At 39.1% G+C, this 10,683-nt stretch overlaps 1 protein-coding gene across 1 annotated transcript; it reads right to left on the reverse strand.

Annotated features, from left to right (window-relative positions):
- Nucleotides 1-4,091: 4,091 nt before the first annotated feature.
- LOC139955145 (serine/threonine-protein kinase pim-2-like) lies at nt 4,092-10,357 on the reverse strand. The gene is made up of 5 exons (XM_071955152.1): nt 10,251-10,357; nt 9,437-9,536; nt 8,800-8,911; nt 7,327-7,677; nt 4,092-6,674 (listed from the first exon to the last, which is right to left on the reverse strand). Exons 1-5 carry the CDS (start codon nt 10,288-10,290, stop codon nt 5,928-5,930), a joined length of 1,350 nt encoding a protein of 449 aa, XP_071811253.1. The 5' UTR covers nt 10,291-10,357; the 3' UTR covers nt 4,092-5,927.
- Between the last annotated feature and the right edge of the window lie 326 nt (nt 10,358-10,683).

The following is a 10,683-nucleotide window of genomic DNA, read 5'->3' on the forward strand; positions in this document are numbered from 1 at the left end:
GTGATAAATTTATGTGGAATTTGTTGAAACCACGACATTTTCACCAGGTTGTTTTTAGAGTGTAGGAATGGCGTTCAAAAATAACACAATGTTTATTTTAACCGCTCATCACGTATATGCACGATCGCGGATGCAATAACCGTGCGTTTCTTTTCACGAATTTTGTTAGAATAACAATGAACGTAGAGAGCTATTAAGAGTTAACTAGTGTGAACAGTGTAGCAGTCTAAAGTGAAACTACGGATCATAAATATATTTATTACGTCTATATGATTAATATAGGACTATCAGTTTTATTGTTAGCACCGATATCAGTGACCCATGTTTTTAACAAAGGTTATTGAGGCACAGCCCCCTGCACGGCACTCAGCTTGTTTGTCTCCCCCCCCCCTCCTTGATCCCTCCCAGTGGGTCCATTTTTGGAAAGTAAAACAAACTTTTTAAATAAACGTTGAGTCGTTCTTTCCCCCTACAAAGTGATTTCCCCGAATAATTTTTTTTTTCTAATGTCTAAGTGTAAATTTCTTAAACATGAAAACTCGAATTAAGAATGTTTAGGTGTAACTTACAAGGCCTGAGAAGTGCCATTTTCGGTAATCTTGGAAGTTTTTGGGCAAACATTTTAGTGCTAAGCTACGCACCAACCGATGATGGTGTTCCGCTTACATAATGTCATCATGGTCCCATTTCAGAAATGGCCTACCCACTTAAACCTTTTCTTAAACAATACTCTGGTATCTATACGCACATCAAAGCACCATCATGTAACATTTGGACGATACATAATATTTCTCCATGTTCCTCAACTGCCTTCCCTAGAGATTCTACCCAGACTACGGCCCTGAAGTATCTGTATTTTATATGTTTTATGCATTGTTTCCGTTAAATGAGGTGTGCCCAGATACCCAATAACGCTTTTCAAATGTACTTGTTGTAGACATCTGTATAACAAGATGGTATTTGAAAGTATGTTTCCGTGTTTGGTTTCAGTTTCAATTTAATTTATCATGATAAAAGGCTCTAAGTTACACCAGGCTGTTAAATAGATAAGTCTTATTAATTTAATTAATTTCAGATGTGCCTTTTGTGAAAAATATATTTTTGACTGACATACCAATTCAGGGACCAAAAAGAAGAAAACTTGAAAATTTATAGACGTGAGTCCGCCCCCTGGATCCCCACCGAGGCTTCGCCCCTGGACCACATCAGGGAACCCTAAGGTGGTACCACTTGCAATAGGTCCATGGAATTGGATTGTTAAGCACTACCCTTGCAGGTAAAGACGTTTCTATACCTCATGGGCGTCAGCAGGTTTCAGAAAGTGAAGGGGACACTATACTATCTAAGCGGAGCGCCACCATTAGTTGGTGCGTAGCGTACCAGGAAATTTTGGGTACATAAGACCCCCTAGATCGCAGGAGACGGCCTTCCTGAGTCGTTTTTAGTTACATCAGAACCAGATCTGTGAGGAGAAATTTTGTCTCACAAAACTAAATTCCGACAGAAAGTACTGGTAGAAAGATGCCGTTCTGACACCAAGGGAGACGAATTACACAGCGTCCATCTCAAACGAAATATTGAAAAAGTGGCGCCGTCACCTCCGGGATGAGTGGAGTGGTATATATAATACATGCATGTAGGTGCGAGACGTCAGTTGTTATGTGCCCAGGTACTTTAATAATAATAATCAGAAAAAGGCACCGCGCGCAGAGCGTGTGTAGCGCCTAGCCGGCACTCAACAATAAAGATCTACCATATCCGGCGAATACATGCAGCCTTAAGTACTTAACCCCTACACCCCTATTCGTCCGTCCAGTCCAAGGGACTGGAGGTAGTGATATGAACATAGTAACTCATCACCATCTACCTGTATGGCTTACCTAATCCCTTGGAACCCATACAAACAACATGTGTGCAAGATTCAATATACTTTCGAATGGTCTCCCCCCCCCCCCCCCCCGAACGAATTAAATGGGCAGATTTAGGATATTGGGAGAATGGGAGATACATGACGGTGCAAGTGATAGATAGCAGGGGCCCAGGGAGTCCAGATTTCTTGACCTTAAATAGAAAATCGCGCATATGCATGTGATTTTTTTTAATAACTACTCTGAAAAGTGGGTGGGACAAATTATATGATATCCCCTCCACTTTTGAAAGTGGGGGGACATGTCCCCCCCGTCCCCCACCTGTTGACGCCCATGCTATACCTTATACTATAAACTAGTCTTGTAGTGTTACACACTGTTTGTATTATGGTTGTCGACATTGTGTCTATAGTTCAAGTTTCAGTATGCTATATCATGCATAATCATGCACCTTACACGGATATTTACAACCCCTACAATTTGAACATCAATCTCTACGATATCAGTATCTGCCATATAGTGAAGTGCCATTTACTTAATAATATTTAATTTGCAGCAATAGCTGTTGTGGTATCTGAAGCTGACCTTACTTTACTATGCAATGTCTTTATAGCATGACTCACTGCTTCTGTGACTTTAGGAACCACCTACCATTCACCGCCATTCACTGTCCCTAAACTAGTTTGAACTAGTTTGAACTAAACTAGTTTGAAAGTTTCGTTCTGTCTTTTCAGAAATTACAGTACTGAAATATTACTTATGTGGTTTCAGAAACTACATCCACGGTGGCCTTTTCAATAATTTGTGATATTGTTTCATTTTTACTGTTGACACACGTCTACAACTCGAAGCAGGTATTATGGTGTTATGTTTACATCTTGTATGAACTTCGGTCGGAAAGGGCGATTGCTTTCAATCATAAACTATACCTACGCAATATTAGGTTGTTAATGAACAATATGCAACAGAGTAAAAAAGGAACAAACATATAAACTGATTTACATTGCAGCTGTTCCTACTTTTTCGTTTACCTTTAACAACAAGGTCGTCAACCGGCAGGGCAATGGACTTATGGTCAAATTAGTTAAAGATGTTGCCAATGTATGACTAATAGGAAAAGGCTTATACCTATGGGATGCCATCAGGGCAAAATACGACGACAACGTGATATCATTTAACCTTTGAAAATTAAATAATAAAAACAAATAATAATTAAAGTAAATGCCAATATAGATTACAATTCGAATCGAACTGGTACTACGAAAATAATCATGCAATTAGCTTCAAATTAATTAAGTCATTATTATTTTTATTTTTATTAGTAATAATTGTCAAAACCGTACAAAACCAAGGGCTCAATATGAAACTTAGTTTCGGACCCAAACGGTGCTAAAAAATTGGCTCAAAACCATTTGCCCAAGAAATTAAGGCCCGAATTTACCCCCAGAAATTTGTCGCAAACAATTTGGGATCAGACAATGTGTCCCAAAATGCATTTGAGGTAGAATTACATAAGAGCCTTCTCGAAATTTGGCAAATTGTATATTTTGTTGGCCCACATGGTCCAATTTAGGTCGACATGTACCAGCGATTAACATTATATGCACATCTACCCCCATCTCGATTGATGCCCATTACAACGTTTCAATGCTCTCATTGTGTTCACCGTGCTCATTAACCTGTCTGTATTCTGTGCGTGTTTTTGTCCCCTCTGTTACTGTAACTTGTCATTTAGCCTCTGAAGAAGATCCTGCTAGGATCAAAACGTCAGGCCAACTTACTTTTACACATGCTATAAACCTGATGAAGATGCTTATAGGACTTCCTCCCTCTCCCGCTCCCCCTCCCTCCACCTGTCCCTCCACCTCCCTTTTCCACCTCCCTCTCCCTCTCCCCTACCTCTCCGTCTACCTCTCCCTCTTGCTTTCTTCGGAACAGTTTTAGTTCGATTCCGATATCAACAAAGACTCCTATACGAATTATTATATTATTATTGATGTGGTAATGTAGCATATCATATATATATATATATATATATATATACCCCCGTCCCCTTCCCTCCCTCCCTCCCCTCCCCTCCCCTCACCTCATAATACTGACACTTAAAAACGAACAAAAAATATACACAAGAAACTAGAGGGGTTTTGTTTTACTTAATTAATTACTTTATTTTGCATTCACGTACAGAATGCATTGACAATGTTTCTTTCACATTGACGCACATTTCAGGTGAACATAATGATCACAAGGTATTTACTAAAGATTACTTTCCATGATACACTACGGTCATGCAGTTACTACCGATTCATAAATAACAGATTGAGTCATTATCTCAAACGTTTCTCTCCGTAATCAACGGCGGGTTAAACCTTCCGTAAAATTATAGGTTGCACTGCAACACATATGAGTCTGGATCAGTTGTTATAGATCGAAAGAAACACGTTATTGTTCATAAATTCCTTTGTCTTTCAGAGCAGACAAGCAAAGATTATTTCCCAGCATACATAGCACTCAGCCATTACATAATGCCAAAGGATTGAGTCAATTATCTCAAAATCTTTCTCTCTCTCTCTCTCTCTCTTTTTCTGTTGATCCACGGAGGATCAAAACTTGTGCTCAGCCATCAGATGTATTGCAGCATTGAGCGTCTGAATCAGTTGATATAGATCCTGAAGAACCACTCTCTTGTTCATAAATTCCGTTTTCTTTCAGAACAGACAAGCAAAGATTATTTCCCATCATGCAATTCACTCAGCCATTACATTATACAATAGGATTGAGTCAATTATCTCAAAATCTCTCTCCCTTTCTCCCTCCACCTCTCTCTCTTTCTCTGTTGATCCACGGAGGAGCAAAGATTATTTCCCAGGACACATTGCACTCAGTCATTACATAATGCCAAAGGATTGAGTATATTATCTCAAGATCTTCCTCTCTTTCTTTCTCTTTCTCTGTTGATCCACGGAGGATCAAAACTTGTGCTCAACTATCAGCTGCATTTGCAGCACTTTGCGTTTGAATCAGTTGTTATAGATCCTGAAGAACCACTCTCTTGTTCATAAATTCCGTTTTCTTTCAGAACAGACAAGCAACGATTATTTCCCATCAAACATTGCACTCAGCGATTACATTATACCAAAGGATTGAGTCAATTATCTCAAAATCTTTCTTTTCCCTTTCTCTCTCTCCACTCATCTCTCTCTCTTGCTCTGTTGATCCACGGAGGATCAAAACTTGTAATCAGCCATCAGCTGCATTTGCAGCATTGAGCGTCTGGATCATTTGATATAGATCCTGAAGAACCACTCTCTTGTTCGTAAATTCCATTGTCTTTCAGAGCAGACAAGCAAATTTTATATCCCATCATGCAATTCACTCAGCCATTACATAATGCCAAAGGATTGAGTCAATTATCTCAAAATCTTTCTCTCTCTCTCTTTATCTGATGATCCACGGAGGATCAAAACTTGTGCTCAACTATCAGCTGCATTTGCAGCACTGTTTGTCTGGATCAGTTGTTATAGATCCTGAAGAACCTCTCTCTGGTTCGTAAATTCCATTGTCTTTCAGAGCAGACGAGCAAAGATTATTTCCCAGCATACATTGCACTCAACTATTACACAATGCCAAAGGATTGAGTATATTATCTCAAAATCTTCCTCTCTCTTTTTTTTTCTCTGTTTGATCCACGGAGGATAAAAACTTGTGCTCAGCCATTAGCTGCACTGTATCACTGTGCGCCTGGATCAGTTGTGATAGATCCTGAAGAACCACTCTCTTGTTCATAAATTCCGTTTTCTTTCAGAACAGACAAGCAAATTTTATATCCCATCATGCAATTCACTCAGCCATTACATAATGCCAAAGGATTGAGTCAATTATCTAAAGATCTTCCTCTCTCTCTCGTTCTCTGTTTGATCCGCGGAGGATCAAAACTTGTGCTCAGCCATCAGCTGCATTTGCAGCACTGTGCGTCTAAATCAGTTGTTATTGATCCATAATAATAGAAGATTGAGTCAATTATCTCAAAGTTTCTCTCCTTGTTGGAGCCGAGGCTGGTTAATTAAGCAGTCCATGAATTTCCAGGACGCCGCTCGGAGGAGCGTTTGTCTGGATCAGTTGTTCTAAATCTTGAATTGCCACTCGTCTGTTCGGTTCGGGATCCAATAAACGCTGCAGCATAAATTTAGCTCCACTGGAGATGCTGTGATGCCATCTTAGAGGGCGGTCTTTTGCCTTCCTAAGGGATGCGAATGGTAGTTTTCCAAAGACCATGCAGTAGTAGATGACACCAACAGACCAGACTGTAGACTTGACCAAGTCGCACGCTCCGTTTAGTCGCTCGGGAGGTATGTTCCATAACAATGTACCACCAGCTGCGGGTACGATACATTCATCATTGACGACCTCCCTGGCTAGTACATAGTCGATGGCTTTCAGCTGATCTTGATCACAAATCAACAAGTTACTGGGTTTCAGGTCTCCGTGTACCCAACCACATCGATGGATAGCCATCACCATGGAAACGAGTTGTTGGAGGAAGAAGAAAGCCATAGATTCAGACAGCGGTGCTTGTCGTCTTAAATATGAAGCGAATGAGAGGCAACCGGCTGGTTTCTCCATCACAAGAGTGAAGACGTCATCATTGCCTAAGGAAATTTTACCGTAGCCAAGAAGGTCCACAACACTAGTCACAGATTCCAGAGCCACAAGAGCTGCTGCCTCTGACGGTATCAGATCGGGGCTATTGGGAAGAGTGGTCCATAAGTGAATATCACTGCATTTGGTGAACTTGATGGCAACCTCCTGTGAAGATACGAATACAGACTCGATAACATTGTTACAGCAAGGTAATATATTCCAAATATATAGAACAATATATTAATATGATACGAACTAATACCTATATTAAGTCACGTGGTGGGTGCAAAGTGTAACGATATCAAATTATATTGAGACTACGAAGCCTGACAAGTGACAACAATATCATGGTATTTAAAAGTATATAGTTTTGTAGGTAAGAGGGCGATCAACTAGAAGCTAAATTTCTAAATTTTTCGAAAAGTTTTTCCCTTTTCTTGAGATTTTAGTCTTTCATTTCATATTTGTAAGACTTTATAATTAAAGGAGAGTTAAATTAGAGAGTTAAGTTCTATCAGCGGGGGGGGGGGGGGATGCTTTGATAAGATAGCAGGGACGTGCCTATGGAAGTTAAGGCACGATTGACCATTATTTGTACGGCAAATACTGATGTCTAAGAACAAAACCTTTGTTACACACACACACACGCATATATATATATATATATATATATATATATGCATATATATATATATATATATATATATATATATATATATATATACATACATACATACATATATATATTTATATATATATACATACATATATATATATATATATATATGTATATATATATACATATATTTATATTCACCTGACTTGGGGTGCAGGTAGTATTGTTTAGTGGTCGTCCTCTGTAGACCAAACCAAAGCCACCGTGTCCAAGCTGATCAAGAAGCTCGTAACCGGCTTTTCGCATTTCCGCCTGCGCCTTGACCATGACGTCATATGGCACAACTATCTGGTGACTGGAACTAGATTTGGAGCCACTACTGTTGCTGTTACCGTTGGTGTGACTGTGGTTGTTACTGCCATTGGTCTGAGCAACGCTGCCGTAACCATAGGCACCACTAATGTTACCAGCAGCACCACCGTTGCCACCATTGCTGTTGCTGTGACGTTGCTGGTGATTTCGGCCAAAGGATAAAGTGCTTTGATGTCTCCTCTGCGAAAACAAACGTCAAATGAGTAAAACTTTGAAACAAAAGGACATAAAGGGATGGTTTGAAGGGAATGGGTGGTCTGGTGGTGCTACTTTATATCACTATAGTGACGTATCGGGCTTACAATTAATATGGGGAATGCATACAAGTTGCCGTTAGAAGAATTGCTTACACTATCGGCAGCAACTGACTATATATACGAACAAATCGCAGTAAAGCTGTCCTTTATTTGTTCGATATATAGTAACACTCCATTCTTATGGATATGAGAAGTTCATATCTACAAAATGATCAGAAATAACTAACATTAATTTAATTCTTCCAATTATTCATTTAATTTTCATTTAATTTATTTGTGTAAATGCAGAGAAGTTAACTAAGTGACAAAACATATCAACAACGGGGAAAACTGTGAATGGAAGCACACCAAAAAGTCCATAAAGTGTTTGTCTAGTAGAGCGCTCCCATAAGTAAATAGAGAGAACAATACAAGAAAACAGTAACACTTATATCCACCCACACACCAACCCAACACGTATGATCCACTCACCCCACCCCACCACCCACAATACATACAGGTGCACATATGCATACATACACAATTGAATACAAATAAACACACGCAAATGCATATACATAAATATATTCACGAACACCCATTTTAAGATAAACAAGTATGCTTACTTACACAAACACATATACCATCATATATATACAAATATGTTAGGGGGAAAAAAGATTACAATAACATAGGGATGGCTACAGATTCTCAACCACCTATCCTGAATTGGGGAGAGGTGTGGGAGAATGGGGAGGGAGTAGGATTTAAATTCGTCCTGGGGACTTTTGAAAAAATGTTGAAGAATTTTCGATTGTTTAGGTTTCACCGCGAGTACATGTTATATATTTGTGTAGGAATGTTGCAATATTCTGTCTACCAGCGTGAAGGGAGTGGGGAGGGGTGAGGATAACCCCCCCCCCCCCGCCACCGAAGTATACGTGGTTGCGCTCCTGTTCACCAAACGCATATTCTTCCTTCATTGCAATCACATAGAAACCATGATTAGTCAATTAAGATGGTCACTGAATATTTTACAAATCGATTACAGAAGTGTGCAACATACCTTCTTTTTCTTGCCATTTGGTCCATCGTGGGCAGACCTTGCTCCTCGGCAACGACAAGAACGAAGGTCTTGTCTCAATTTGAGATTCTGATCTTCAATCTCCTGATAACTCCTGCAATAAAGGATGAAATAATGTCAAGATTAAAGTCGACTCAAACCCAACCATCATCTTTGGGTTATATCACGGAGATCTTGGTGAAGAACAACTCCCAAAACGGCTAAGAAAATAGACACATATTTGGGAAAAGGGGAGGTGGAGGGGGCTAGGCATAGCTACAACTCCTAACCAGATAAGAGAATTCTTGTTTGCTTTGGTCGATATAATACTTTGAAATGGAATGAGAGTTTGTTTTAGCTGCTAAAATCGAACTTTTGGAACTAAATTATGATTAAACCAGATACAGTTGAGTCAATGAAGGAGAGAAGTCAAGAAGTTTGTTCTAGACTTAAAGAGACGTCACGTGGAAACATCTTTGAAATCAATTTTTGTGACAATTGTTAGGAGATAGGGGTGTGAAAGACAAATATATATTTGGGGAGAGGGGCTCTAGGCATAGCTTCCGGTCCGAGTCCTTGAGAAACGACTGATAATCCTACAACACATGTGTCTCTTATCATTGTGTCGTAAAATACTTACTTTAACAAAGAGCTAACATCTGAGGCCAGTGTATCAAACACTGAATCTATCTCTCGTCCAGCATGGCGATTTTTGGAGTCTCTACAGAAGCCAAGTAATCCTGTAAAAGGAATTGAAGGTTATTTACGAATGTTAAATAAATTAAAGCCATTGTCGTATCATGTTGTAGTCTGCCGCTGGATTTTTTTCATTGGTCTACAAACTTGATAGTTTTACATTTCAAAAGTATTTATAAGCACCACCTTGCGTTTAGACCGAATTAAATACCAAACTTATTGTCTAAATAAATCTCTGAATGCACCATTTGGCGTGTAAACTTTGGAATTTTCAGAACTACCCCCTCAGCCCCCCCCCCTTCCCCTCCCCGCGTATGTGGGCATTGTATTCAACGAATCCACATCTACAGCCCTTAATTCGTTAAATTCTGCCTACAACCCGTCAACAAATTCAGAACAGGCTATAGCTGCTTGAATGCGTTTGCATCATAACACAGTATATAGTGAGCATGCTCAGAACAGATAACGTTAGCTACTTACATATATCACACATCGATAATATTCGAGAAATAACGTTACTTTACCAAGGATAAAACTTGTACACCAGCTTACAGCAGATGTACCCTAGCCAAATCAACTTTGTATATAATATGCTATTATTGATGCTATTATTGTTATCAACTAGAAAGTACTAATTAGGATATTTGCATGTTTTTTTGGGGGGGGCAGGCAAAACATTTTTGCAATGGTTGATTTGCAGAACCAGTTTAACAGTTTATTGGCATCAAAAAGGTTATTCATAAGTGATATATACTTACCAGCCAAGCGAAGCAAATCAAAAGTAATTTTTTGATTCATTCTGATGATGTTTTAATTCAAACCTGTAGATTTCAAGAAGCTTTCGGAAGTACGTGTGTAACACTCGTATAGCAAAACGCGTATAATACTGTGTTATTAATGTGAATGTTGTTGTTGTCATTGTTAAGGTACACAACCTTTATTTCGTCACATGTGTACATTAGTGTTTTCGTGCGTATACGATGCCTATGAACGCGCGCAAATATATATATATATATATATATATATATCTATAGTGTTACAGTGTTACCTGATGATCGCCGCGCTCAGTGAAGAGAACTCAATGTGTGCGTGAAACTGAGTTGCAACGCGATGGTGTAGCGTGTTTGTACATATATCTATATAGTGTTACATGTATGGAGGCAAATTTGTACGTTTATCGTCTTAGAAACT

The sequence above is a fragment of the Apostichopus japonicus genome, chromosome 1 (genome assembly GCF_037975245.1).
Source record: "Apostichopus japonicus isolate 1M-3 chromosome 1, ASM3797524v1, whole genome shotgun sequence".
NCBI classification, from domain to species: Eukaryota; Metazoa; Echinodermata; class Holothuroidea; order Aspidochirotida; family Stichopodidae; genus Apostichopus; species Apostichopus japonicus.

Bases quoted from the DNA above. Each gene is read 5' to 3' on its own strand.
- LOC139955145 (XM_071955152.1), bottom strand. From the start codon at position 10,290: ATGAATCAAAAAATTACTTTTGATTTGCTTCGCTTGGCTG. The intron at 9,537-10,250 runs GTAAGTATATAT...TTCCTTTTACAG, and splicing joins TGATTTGCTTCGCTTGGCTG to GATTACTTGGCTTCTGTAGA. The intron at 8,912-9,436 runs GTAAGTATTTTA...CCTTTATTGCAG, and splicing joins GATGTTAGCTCTTTGTTAAA to GAGTTATCAGGAGATTGAAG.